Here is a 12665-nt window from a genome sequence, read left to right as displayed (position 1 = left end):
GTCGCCAGTCGCCACTGTTTAAAAATCCATAGAGGAATATAGGTTGTAAGCACGTCGTGATCATGGTGACCAAATATCACAGTTGTTTATGTTCTGTCAACAATATTTTCATAATCATAAGTCAAAAGTCAACCATCAACCTTAATCCTTTGACTTACAAAATGAACAAGGAATATATCAGACAGGCGATATCTGTCTTCTTTTCATAAGCTCTTCAAAATATGGAGAGTCTTCAAGAAACTTTTGCTAGCTCTGATCATTGTGGCCTTTGCCACTACCAAACATCTAATTCAAGCTCAGCCTGATCCGAAAGGTACACTCTTACAAACACTTTTAAACACATCTAATTCTCTTTTTTGTTTTTCTATATTTGACATGATCCCTTTGTCGCCTCTTACCAGAATTCATCAACTTAGATTGCGGTTTACACCCCGCGGCATCTCCTTATACCGAACCATTAACCACACTAACATACACATCCGACGCCAACTTCACCCAAGGTGGTAAAAGTGGTAGGGTCCAAAAGGTTTGGGAAGAAGCCTATAAGCCATTCACTGTTCTAAGATATTTTCCAGATGGAATACGAAACTGCTATAATCTAAAAGTCACTTCAGGCGCAAAATATCTTATCAAAGCTCTCTTCCTCTATGGAAACTAAGACGGGCTCAACAGTGGCCCGATATTCGATATGTATCTCGGTCCTAACATATGGACAACAGTCGATTTAAAAAGCTCTATACTTTCTCGAACACAAGAGATCATACACATCGCAAAGTCGAGCTCTTTGGAGATTTGTCTTGTTAAAACAGGGAAGACTACACCAATCATTTCAGCTTTGGAACTAAGACCTTTGAGAGATGACACTTACATCACTACAAATGGTTCCTTGAAGCTCTTAAAACGCTATTATGCTAGCGATTTGTTTGGTCCATCGATTCGGTAATATAACTTTTCTTACGTTACAAGCAACAGAAGCTTGTAAAAGGGGGCAACTGGCTTTTAACAGCTCTTGTTTACCGTTTCAGGTATCCTTCAGATATATATGATCGTGAATGGAAGCCAGTAAGTCTTTCTTTTGGGTTAAATTTCGTAAACACAAGTCTCAACGTAAACTCCTCATCTCTTTATGAGCTACCACAAGAAGTGATTTCGAAGGCAGTCATTAACAAAAACGTGACTGAGACGTTATCTTTTGACTGGTATGTTAATAACCGCGAGGATCAAGCTTTCATATACCTTCATTTTGCTGAGATTCAAACACTTAGAGAAAATGACACAAGAGAGTTCGACATTATATGGAAAGGAAACGACGGAAACATTACAAACGCAGCTTATCGCCCTCCGAAGTTACAACTAGAAACTCTATACAACACATCACCTATGAAATGTAGGTTTATGCAATGTACAGTGGAGCTGGCTATGACTAAAAGCTCAACTCTCCCACCAATGGTCAATGCTATAGAAGCTTACCAGGTTATTGAGTTTCCAGATGCAGAAACTAATCCTGAGGATGGTTAGTCAATCATCACTAGTATTTATAAATGTTTTTTTTTAAATATTAATTTTGGTTTTCTTGTTAGTTGCTGCGGTCCAAAACGTTCGAGCCACTTATGAATTGACTAAAATCGACTGGCAAGGAGATCCATGCGTTCCTCGATTGTTCAAATGGGAGGGTATAAATTGCAGCTACAGAAATTCTTCTATCCTACCAAGAATCATTTCCTTGTAAGACTATTTATTTACAGATTTCATTTAAAATAATTACTGTTTAGATCTCTAAAAATATGGTTTGTTCTGTTTTTCAACCAGAGACTTATCATCAAGTGGACTAAAGGGGGCCATAACACCTAGTATACAAAATCTAACCCAACTACAAGAACTGTGAGATAACAATATCCATAAAACTGCATTTATTGTGTTATAAGCTTTTAGATTGCTTCTTCATTGTTTATCTTAATCGACTGGTAGGGACTTATCAAACAACAACCTAAGTGGAGGAGTGCCTGAATTTTTAGCCAACATGGAATCATTGTTGATCATGTGAGTTTATTTCTTGGTGAACAATCAATGATCATATGTTATCATCATATATATAATAATGTTCTTCTCTGTTTTGACAGAAACTTGGGTTGGAATAGCTTAACCGGTTCAATTCCTCAAGCCCTTCGCGATAGAGAAAAGAAAGGGCTAAAATTGGTGTAAGTGTATTCTCCCTAACCGTTTTTTTGGTTCCTGATGATTTTGCGTGTTCAGTACCATTCTTGTTCTGTAGTGTTCAAGGAAACCCAAATCTATGTCTCTCGGACTCATGCAAGAACAAGAAAATCCTAGTGCCGGTTTTAGCATCGGTAGCTTCAGTGGCGGCTCTTATCGCCTTATTGGCTCTCATTTGTATTTTGAGAAAGAAAAAGCACTTATCAAAAGGTATGTATATATAGATAAATAGATTCACCAATCAAGAAGTACACAAAGGCTTAATACTCTATTAAGTTTCACGGTATAGAATAATGGCATTGCTTATGATTTTTCTCTATGCAGCTGCTACAAGAGAGTTACCAAGAAAGTCATCAATCTTTGCGAAAAAGAAAAAGTTCACTTACTCGGAAGTGGTTGAGCTTACAGAAAAATTCAAAAGAGTTCTTGGGGAAGGAGGGTTTGGCGTTGTCTACCACGGTTCTTTGAGTGATACCGAACCAGTAGCTGTTAAAGTTCTCTCTGAATCATCAGTTCAAGGCTATAAAGAATTTAAGGCAGAGGTATGCAATATGTTACATTCTTGCACTTGTTTGAATATTGAAAATTCTGGTTTCAATGTGTTATTGAGAGATTCATTTATATGAAATGAATTACAAAAAAAGGTGGAGCTTCTTCTAAGAGTTCATCACATAAACTTGGTAAGCCTTGTTGGCTACTGTGATGAAGGAGGACATTTAGCACTTATCTATGAGTACATGGCTAATGGAGACCTTAAACAACATTTATCAGGTAAACAATTAATACAAGACATGTCTGTATTTTTATCATTGAATCAATAAGTTTTCTGTCTTTAACTAACTTGAAAGGAATTAGCATTTACATTTACAGGAGAATCTTCTGGACCTACTTTGAAATGGGCTAGTAGACTAAAAATTGCTATCGAGGCGGCTCAAGGTTAGTTCTTGTTAACTTCATAATATTGCAAAGACATTATGAAACTTATACTTTCCAATTCCGTTTTGGCCTACCGTACCATACAATAATCACTCAACATGGATATGAGTTTTTGTCCATAGGTTTAGAGTACTTGCATGTTGGGTGTGAGCCGCCAATGGTTCATAGAGATGTCAAAAGTACGAATATACTACTAGACGATCGTTTCGAGGCCAAACTCGCGGATTTTGGACTTTCAAGATCGTTTTCTGTCGGAGCTGAAACTCAAGTGGCAACAGTTGTTGCGGGTACACCCGGATATCTTGATCCAGAGTGAGTTCTCTAGTTCATAGACAACTATATAGACTATATAGTGTTACTTCAACTTTAATATTTGTCATTAAGAGTTCCATTAAACTTAAAACTTTTTGCAGATATTACCTAACAAATTGGTTAAGCGAGAAGAGTGATGTCTACAGCTTCGACATAGTACTACTAGAAATCATCACAAACCGAGCCGTGATTGAGCTAACAAGAGAAAAAGCTCATATAGCAGAATGGGTAAAGATTCTTATAAGCAGAGGAGACATAGAAAAAATCATCGACCCAAACCTTGCTGGAGATTACGACTCAAACACAGTCTGGAGGATACTTGAACTAGCAATGTCATGCGTGAGTCACTCTTCATCAGATAGACCAACCATGTCCAAAGTTGTTAACATACTTAAGGAGTGTTTGATCTCTGAGAAGTCAAGAATAGGACAGATTCATCAAGATGATGGTGACTCAAAGAACTCAGAGATGACTTTAAATTTCGGAACCGAAGTTACCCCTTTTGCACGCTAAAATAACAAAGTGCTCTGATCTATTTGCTTAGATGTTTTGTGTCTAATTACAAATTTGTAAGACAACAAAACTCCAAAAGGGAAAAATGTTTTTTTTTTTTTTTTTAGTATTTACTTTTTTTTTTTACAGCTCCATTATTGTCACGTGCGTGGCCCAGAACTGGATAAATGTATAAAAAATAAAAAAATGTTTTTGTTTTCTCCAGTGGTGAGATCTGAATTAGAAATCAAAACCACCAAGTAAGAAGCAAGAACCCTAGAATCTGAGGAGGGTTTTGAGTTTTAACACTAAAAATCTGATCTTGTGAACTGGGTGGGTTTTTTGAATCGGATCTGAAAGAAAAATATGAAAGAAGGGAAAGCTTCAAAGTCGAATCATCAAGAGCAGCATGAACAGATTTATCACCAAAACGGTCACTTGGGTTCTTTCAAATTCGCCAAATTTTTTGATTCTGAAGCTTCATGGGACAAGGTACAATGTTTTCTTGATTTATTTTATAGTTCTATTGAACCGATCGCAGAATCTGTTTAATTTTTGAGTCCGTTTTGGTACATAGTCAATTTGTAGCAATTGAGAGTTTCAAAGTTGATCTCTTTCTCCTATGGGCTTACTTAGTTGTAGCAGTTGAGCTCTAAAGTTGGTTTCTTTCTTCTGTGTGTGTGTAAAATTAGTTGTAGCAATTGAGAGCTCTAAAGTTGAATTTTTTTTTTACTTCTTTGTGTGTACAATTAGTTGTAGTAGTTAACAGTGCTCTTTTGGCACATCTTGAATCACTACGACTATAATAAGAACTAGTTATGGAAAACGAAAAGGAATGAATATGTTTCCTTATTGTGATGATTGAATCTATTTAGAGATTATTCTCTGTATGATGAAGTAATGATTTGTGTTGGTTTATGCTTAGTTTCAAGCGGTTTTTTTTGTTAATATTTGGTTGTTGTGTTGGGATAGGATCAACTGGGAGATGTATTGCATTGGATAAGGCAAGTTGTTGGATTACTCTGCGGATTGGTTTGGGGTGCGATTCCTTTGGTTGGAGGCATATGGCTACTTCTGTAAGTTGTGTCATCTTCTTACAATATTACAGTACTGTATGACTAGAAAAGAGTTGAAATCTCCTGCGTAAACTCAAGTAAGGAGTTTATAGAAATCTTTTGTGCTCGATGCATGAAATCGAATCAATTTAGCCACTATATCATTTGGTTTCCTTGGCTTTGTTCCATTTTGCTGATCAGAAAACTCTTAAAGATCATCACTTTTCAGACGACAATAAGCATTTGTCCTGTGTCCTTAGCTATCTACTTTTATGAAAGTTTAACCTTAAAATTGTATACCTGTTTGCAAGAAAAGACTCCACCTTTTTATCTAAGCCCATTGGAATTATAATATTCGTAGTACTGTAACTTCTAGGTGAAATTTTGTTTGTCATAACAGAAAAACAGAGCTAAGTTTTATCTACTAGTGTTTTCGGTGACATTTGTAGAGTTTGATTTTTCTATTGCAATCATACGACATAGCAGGTCCGTCGTATTGATATAATTTGTCTTAAACAAGTAACATCGTTGATCATAAACTTTTGCAGATTTCTGGCAATCTCCTCAGGCATAGTATACGGTTACTATGCATTGATTCTAAAGATCGATGAAGAAGACTTTGGTGGTCACGCAGCTCTGCTCCAAGACGGTCTATTTGCTTCTCTAAGCTTATTCCTGGTATGTAGAGTCTCCCCCACTCTCTTTGTCTACAATTCTCTCTATTCTCAATCTTCATACAATCTTGGTAATTGATTTTTGGGTGTGATGAATAATGTTTCAGCTTGCGTGGATCCTGGTGTATAGCTTATCTAGCTTCTGATAGACACGCAATATCTTGTGCTTGAGCTGCTCCGAACAAGTTTAGCAGAACGTACCTGTCATGGTTTCTCCGATTTAGGCTGTGCACTTCATGCTTTTGTTTCTCTGAAGATGGGAACTAGCATTCGTAGATTTTTCTTATTTTTTGTGGTTTCCATTTGTTTCTGTTAAGTTTTATGTTTTCTCATTTTGTGTAATAAGACTGATAGTATTATGCAAGAATGTGTTTCTAAAACTAATTGAGTTTCTCCAAAATTTTGAATAAAACTCCTCACTGATAGTGAACAACTTCTAGATGATCCTTGAAAAAAGGTAAACCACAAAAAAATAGGAACATATGAGAGGGAAGGTGTCTTACCTAAGGGAAAAAAATAGGTAAACCACAAAACAATGCGTCTGCCGGGAGTCGAACCCGGGTCTATTGCTTGGAAGGCAATTATCCTAACCGTTGGACTACAGACGCTTCGTTGATTAGGTAATCAATATTTATATTAGCAAATTATACAATTTCAAACATCTCATTTATCTACATAAACACATATTACATTTTTTCCCTTGTTGATTGAGAATTGTATCATTGAATCATTAGCAATAAGTCCGGTTTGAAGAGGCTCATCATATACATAACGTCTTGAAATAATACTTGGATAGAAGATTCAATTAACTGAGATTCAGCGGCTGAAATCTTACATAAAACTTCTACAAATTAATAATGTGTGGACCTATGAGAAACAAAACCACGCTAAAAATACATCATTTACTTATGTTTTTACTTTTTACCATGGGGTTAGTTGAATACAATTTTGTCCAAAATTTGATTAATCTAGCAACAGAACCTTTAAATTTCAAACAAAACCAATTTATGAAAATAAAAGCCTCGTGACTTCTTTCTACCATCACAATCACAACTACATGTCCTACATTCACTTCTCTCCCAATAAATTCAAAAAAAAAACAAATGAATCATGGCCTATTGAAGTAAGAATCCCACTCATGCTTCTCAACATTCCCAAACACATTATATTTCCAAGAATACTTCTCCGGAAAATCAAAAATCTCCTCGGTCCCTTCCTCAATCCTCTTCCTTAACCCCTCCACTCTTTGCAACACTCCTTCCACCGCAACATCAAACGCATCTTCAAACCTTCCCGTATCTTCACTCTTGCTCGACGGGTTAAAATACATTAGCCTCGGTATCAGCCTTATCACTTGTTCCCTCATCGCGAAAACTCTCGTCCTCGGGATCCTACTCAAAACATTCTCTATACTCACTTTACCTTCCTTCACGTTTTTCTCCGGTATGAAAACAGAATATTTCCCGATATCTTTCGGTAAATGCCAAATGTATTGCGCGTAAGCTGATCCCGGATGGAAGAAAACCGGTATGCAACCAGCTAAGATCGAGTCGAACGTGGAGCGGCGTGTGTATGAGTCACCCGGTGGTTGGAGACAGAACGTTGAGCTCAGAAAGAACTTCATGATTTGGTCGGGTTTGTAGCATTTTTGTGAACCCGAAACGCATTCAAGAAGCTTGCATTTTCTTTTCGAAGCTTTGCATTGGTCCATAATCTCGGTTCTTATGCTGTCACCGAGGTTTGGACGTGGAGCACCGACAAAGGAGAATAGGTAACGACGATTAATTCTTCTCATTCGCATCTGCCATTGGATGATCTCTGCGTAGGTTGAAGGGTGGAAATAGGTCGGGTAAGGAACAGCGAACCCGTGGTAGTTCCATGGGCTTGATTCGATTAGTAACATCGTCATGTTTCTTACTTCCGGTAAGATCATTAACCTGGCTAGGTAGATAGAGAGACACCAATGAGAAAACTTTTCTAGTAAAACAAAAAAAAACTAAAACATTCTTTAGCACCCTGCCCTCTATTATGTAACCTAGAGAAGTGACAAAAAAAATAAAAAAATCTCAAAAACTAAAACATTCATGAGTACCATGCTTCATAACTATACGTTTTTAATATTCATTTGACATTAAATATTTAATCATCAATCAGGATGGTGGTGTACCTATTGCCCCAGTCGGATTCATTCTCAGGTGTACGCATAAAGTCCCAAGTGGTGCGACCAGCCACCATGAAATGGTCTCTTCCGTTCATCCTCTTCCATTCCCGACTCTCCCTAAGCCACTTCATCAGATCAAGCGCCGCGGCATCTCTCATGGAAGGGAACGGTCCCCACAAAAACCTCATCAAGTCTAAACCCGGATAGTAAGGAACATAGACCGCGGAAGCCAGAGACGAGTCTTTGGTCAAGCACTTGTACTGCTTCATCCTGTTGTGGAATATCACTTCCAATGTGAATTGGTTCGTGGCATACCAACCAGAAACTCCCTCCACGTTTGGTAGACGAGGGCCTAAACCGAAGTTAGCCGTTAACTCGCACATATCTGTCCATCTGCTCAGTGTCCAGCAATTCTTGAGAAGCTCTTCGTTAAACAAAGACGGAACCTCGTGCATATACACGTATTTTCCTTTACATGGATCGTTACGTCTTGTTTCTATTGGCCGTAACGTAACATTCTGGTCTTTCTTAGGTTGGTTTCTCTTGGAGTCTACTCTGTTTTTGGCCTTGGAAGTAATGTTATTGGACGCGTAGTTTCTCTGAGTTTTTGGTTGGGATACTTCTTCAGAGGTGTTATCACCTTGGAGATCATTATCAGATCCATCATTCTCCGATTCCTTGCCTTTCTTGTCCTCGAAATCTTCATCATTATCATCAACTTGCTCTTTCTTTGGTTCCACGTAGTTCTTAGACTCGAAAAAGTTTGGTTCTTTGTCGGACGATTGATGATTCTCTTGATCACTATTCTCCACCTTGGTCTCTTCATCATCATTACGACGAACCCTTTTCTTATCTGCCTCCACTCTACCCGAAGATCTCGCCTTTCGTGACTCTCGATGTCCTCTCCTTGCCCTCGATGACCGTCCACTTATTATACCCGAATCAACTCGCTTCTTCTCGTTCTCAACTCGTTTCTTCTCGTTCTCAACCCTTTCTTTCTCGAGTTCTTCAACAAGATCAGCCACAACCTTCTTGTCTTCTGACAGCTGATCAACCGAAGACGAATCGACGGAAACAGGAAGAGTGCTGTTATCCACGGAAATGTCCTCAGAGACAACGACAGGAGCTTCATCGGATTCGTTGTTCTGTGGGACGTTTTCGACAGGGAGATCGATGATGTTTTCTTGCCGGAACAATCTCTCGTGGTTATGAACGGTTTTTGCGGAAGAACTGAAAAGGTAAAGCAAGACAAGCCAGAGGAGGAAAGAGGCCATTGCAACGTACCAGAACTGGGTTCTGTACTTTGAGCTAGACTTCTCCATGGCCATCGTTCCTCCTCTTCTTTGTGGTTTTCTCATGCATTAATTAACCAAATCTCACCTCCAAACGCCAAAACTTGTTGCTTGCAGTACAAGAAACCGTGAAAGATCTGTTGTATTATTGGGTGTGATTGATAGATTAGGACAATATCGATGGATCTGTCGTAGATTTAGAAAAACTAATACGAAGGCTGAGAAAGTCTTTTGTTACAGAGAGATGGGTGAGATTTATGAGGGTGTTGAAGCGTTCAAAGGTCTAGGTTTTCTTTAGTGATTAATCAATATATACATTTTTTTAATTACCTTTTTATTTATACTTATTTACAAAAAGTTAATCCCTAAAAAAATTCTAAAAATAGCATTACTTCAGATTTTGTTTCCTAAAAATTTTACATTCCTTTCCAGCTAAAAAAAATTACAGCAAAACTAATATGGAAACAGAAACTATAATATATTTAACCACATCTTCTATTATATTTTGAAGATATTTTTTTCTCTTAATCATTTGCAAACAAAGAAAACAACAATTTGATTGTCATTTTATTTTCCAAAACCTGTGAGTTTTGATTCTTAACTAAGAAGAACTACGATTCACATTTATTTAAATATTATAATTAATATATATATAAACTTAATAAATTTTTAAAATATTACGAATAAGTAAAATTAAAAAAGTTTAAAATACTATATAATATGGTTACAGTATATAGTAAATGGGTTATAAAAAGGACATGTTGAAATTAATAAAATATCATTAAATTTGTGTTAACACGGATTAAATCCTCATTTTATTATTTGTCAACATTATTAATATTATTTGACATATAAAATGAAGTTGATTTAACTAAGATGTGTAAAAGAATTAAATCATTAATAAAAATGTGACTTCATCGTAGCGTATAAATGACTTATTATATATTTAGATCTCTTATTTTTTGTTATAATAATTAAAAAAATAAATTTGAATCTAAACACTAAACAAAACAAGCTAAATATAGCAAACAAATGGTCATGAAGTATATTACGAATTAAAAAATTAATATAAATATTTAGCCGCACAAATGCCCAGAAATTTAGTTATTTTTTATTTGCAAAACACACAATATTTAAATAACAAATATAATAAAAATATAAATAATAATAAAAATTATACGCCGGGTGTACGGTGGGTTTAAATGTAATGAAACGTCGAAAGAGGTGTCTTTTTCAATAACACAAGTGTTACTAATTAATTACATTTGGAGTGATGTAAATAATCAAAGATTCTCTCGTACATGCACCAAAATTAAAGTGCTGCCACAGAATTTGAACTTCTTAATTGCTGCCAAAAATACAAAAAGTCACTTTTTCAACAAATTAATGTAATTATTTAGTTCATTATAGTCCATTAATATCCACTTGAAGGCTAATCTCATGCAAATTAAAATCTATGTTGACGCAGAATCTAATGTTATATACTTTATACTTATATTTAATTAAGACTCTAAAACTTTTTTTTTTTTGTTCTCTTTACCTAGTTTTGCGTCGGTGTATAACTGATACAGTATATGTAAGATAATTAATGATGCTAGATCCTTTTTTCTAGATTCCTTTAAACCTAACAATTCTATAAATAACCTTTGAGAAGTCTTCCAGTTTTTTAGATTTATCAACTTAAACTAACTCTATTAGTAATTGATTTTATATAACAAAGAAAAAAACAGCTATGGCCAAGGCATCTTCTTCATTTGTTCTTCCCATCATCTTCCTTGTTATGTTCGCCTTAGGTATATTTATGAAATATTTTGAAATTTTTACAAAAAAAAATAAAATTGGGCTTTCTTCATTGACAAAGTTATATATATATATATATATAATGCTCCATGGTTATAGTTAGTTCTTTGTTATGATTTCTTTATCTCAAGGTTACTTCAAAAAAAAGCTTCGGCTCTTTTGAAGTGTTGTAGTTTGATATAATTATTTCTCCTAAGTGCTACTGATATTTTGTTATCTAAATATAGATCGTTTTGTTGGTTATAGTTGAACAGAATATGGGATGCATGGCAGTTCTTGGCTCCTGCGGTGTTATAACAGACTGCAGTGGGGCATGCAAGTCTAAATTTGGACAAGATACAATTAGCAGATGTGACCGCGACGGTGGTAAAGGAACATGTATTTGCAGTTATCCTTGTTCAACTAAAAAACCCCATATCTGAAGTCAGCATGTTTTTAATTTCTATAAAGTATATAATTAAAAATTAATAAAGTCAAAATCTTAAGTGTTCTGGTTTTTCATAAGCCTGTGATAAATAACTAAACTGATATATTTGGACCGAACTAATTAAACTGAACCAGGTTATGATCATTTCGGTTTTGCTTCAGTTATTACCGCTAAACCGATCAATAGTTTTGTAAATTAAGTTCGGGTACCCGAAATATTTGGTTTGATTCGGGCAAACCGAACAGTTAATTGAAGAAAAGCAAACTAACCTAACCTAACCTAACTAGCTTTCTTCCAATGTCTTCAAGGTCGGACCGGCCTTTTCTATAGTTTCTCCGTATTTCTTCCTCTTCTTCTCTTTTTTTATCTTTTTCTTCTTGTTTATCTTGGGTCGGATTTCCTCTTTTTCTTCCGACGGATCTTTTCTTTTTCTTCTCCATCTTAGCCAGATCAAGCAACGTCATATGTGAAACTACTAATTTTGCGATGCAAGTAGCTATGATCACTAATTTAAAAAAATGCAATATTAATAGCACAGTATAAATGCTATGTTAAGATATTATAGCGTTTGCTTGTGCGCTATTTTATGTCCCGCAATAATATATATTTATGTTTAGAATAGATAGAAGTTTATGTTCTGTTATTTCAATAGTGTGTTACACGGATAACTTCATATCCTCTAGACCTCTTTTTCTTGCTTCTTCTTCTTCGTCCTTAGTATATTTGTTGTTTGTATAGAAAACTTGCCTTTAGTGGTTGAATCTTTAGACGAAAAAACTGCTTAGCGTGTTCACAAATGATCAATTTTGTAATGTAAAAAAACATGATATATTTAATCTCTTATGTATAGAAAATGTATTATTTAATTCAAAATAAATTAAAGAAATTTCTAATTATTTATAGAAAATTAATTTATTGAGTATAAAAGGTTATGTATATTTGTCTAGTCTTTTGTCTTTTTATGTTCTGTCCAATTTCAATTTGAGTTTTTTTTAACAATTCTACCATATTTTAAAACTAAAATTATTAGTTCTACCACATTTATTAACTTTTTTTTATAAAATACCACAACCAGAACAGAAAAATACTAAAATAGCTTTCATCGTTTTCTTATTTTTATCAAAAAAAAAATTTTGTTTTGTTTTGTTTTGTTATCTTGTCTTTTCAGCTTTCTCAGCTCTTTCTTCTTCCACATTAATTCTCTCTCCATCTTCCACGAACACTTATCTCATTCTGTTTTTTTTTTCTCATCTCTTTCTTCTTCTATTAATTATCTCTCCATCTCTTCAAATTCACAAAATC

General features: G+C 35.2%; 4 protein-coding genes and 1 non-coding gene across 6 annotated transcripts; 3 read left to right on the top strand and 2 right to left on the bottom strand.

Moving 5' to 3' along the window:
• Positions 1 to 221: 221 nt before the first annotated feature.
• On the top strand, positions 222 to 4178 carry LOC104753432 (putative LRR receptor-like serine/threonine-protein kinase At2g28960). 2 transcript variants are annotated; one of them, XM_087493248.1, is made up of 13 exons: positions 222 to 313; positions 402 to 939; positions 1026 to 1513; positions 1581 to 1725; positions 1810 to 1881; positions 1969 to 2040; positions 2121 to 2198; positions 2273 to 2424; positions 2539 to 2756; positions 2859 to 2985; positions 3070 to 3150; positions 3273 to 3462; positions 3564 to 4178. In XM_087493248.1, the coding sequence occupies exons 2-13, from the start codon at positions 689 to 691 to the stop codon at positions 3973 to 3975; spliced, it is 2286 nt and encodes a 761-aa protein (XP_087349374.1). In that variant the 5' UTR covers positions 222 to 313; positions 402 to 688; the 3' UTR covers positions 3976 to 4178. The 2 variants fall into 2 exon arrangements, with proteins under 2 accessions (XP_087349374.1, XP_010473989.2); XM_010475687.3 differs by having other exon boundaries at positions 255 to 313; positions 3085 to 3150.
• Positions 4173 to 6083, top strand: LOC104749985 (uncharacterized). Its single transcript, XM_010471706.3, has 4 exons — positions 4173 to 4446; positions 4927 to 5030; positions 5558 to 5687; positions 5791 to 6083. The coding sequence occupies exons 1-4, from the start codon at positions 4321 to 4323 to the stop codon at positions 5827 to 5829; spliced, it is 399 nt and encodes a 132-aa protein (XP_010470008.1). The 5' UTR covers positions 4173 to 4320; the 3' UTR covers positions 5830 to 6083.
• Positions 6084 to 6219: 136 nt separating this feature from the next.
• TRNAG-UCC (transfer RNA glycine (anticodon UCC)) lies at positions 6220 to 6291 on the bottom strand. The gene has a single exon. It is a non-coding gene; the product is annotated as a tRNA-Gly (tRNA).
• A 338-nt stretch (positions 6292 to 6629) lies between these two features.
• LOC104749984 (putative xyloglucan galactosyltransferase GT11) lies at positions 6630 to 9421 on the bottom strand. Its single transcript, XM_010471705.3, has 2 exons — positions 7851 to 9421; positions 6630 to 7620 (listed from the first exon to the last, which is right to left on the bottom strand). Exons 1-2 carry the CDS (start codon positions 9200 to 9202, stop codon positions 6792 to 6794), a joined length of 2181 nt encoding a protein of 726 aa, XP_010470007.3. The 5' UTR covers positions 9203 to 9421; the 3' UTR covers positions 6630 to 6791.
• Positions 9422 to 10728: 1307 nt separating this feature from the next.
• On the top strand, positions 10729 to 11433 carry LOC104749983 (putative defensin-like protein 170). The gene is made up of 2 exons (XM_019237992.2): positions 10729 to 10929; positions 11183 to 11433. Exons 1-2 carry the CDS (start codon positions 10869 to 10871, stop codon positions 11356 to 11358), a joined length of 237 nt encoding a protein of 78 aa, XP_019093537.2. The 5' UTR covers positions 10729 to 10868; the 3' UTR covers positions 11359 to 11433.
• The last annotated feature ends 1232 nt before the right edge of the window (positions 11434 to 12665 follow it).

The sequence above is a fragment of the Camelina sativa genome, chromosome 16 (genome assembly GCF_030686135.1).
Source record: "Camelina sativa cultivar CO46 ecotype springtype chromosome 16, ASM3068613v1".
NCBI classification, from domain to species: Eukaryota; Viridiplantae; Streptophyta; class Magnoliopsida; order Brassicales; family Brassicaceae; genus Camelina; species Camelina sativa.
This window is presented reverse-complemented; position numbering and strand designations above follow the sequence as displayed.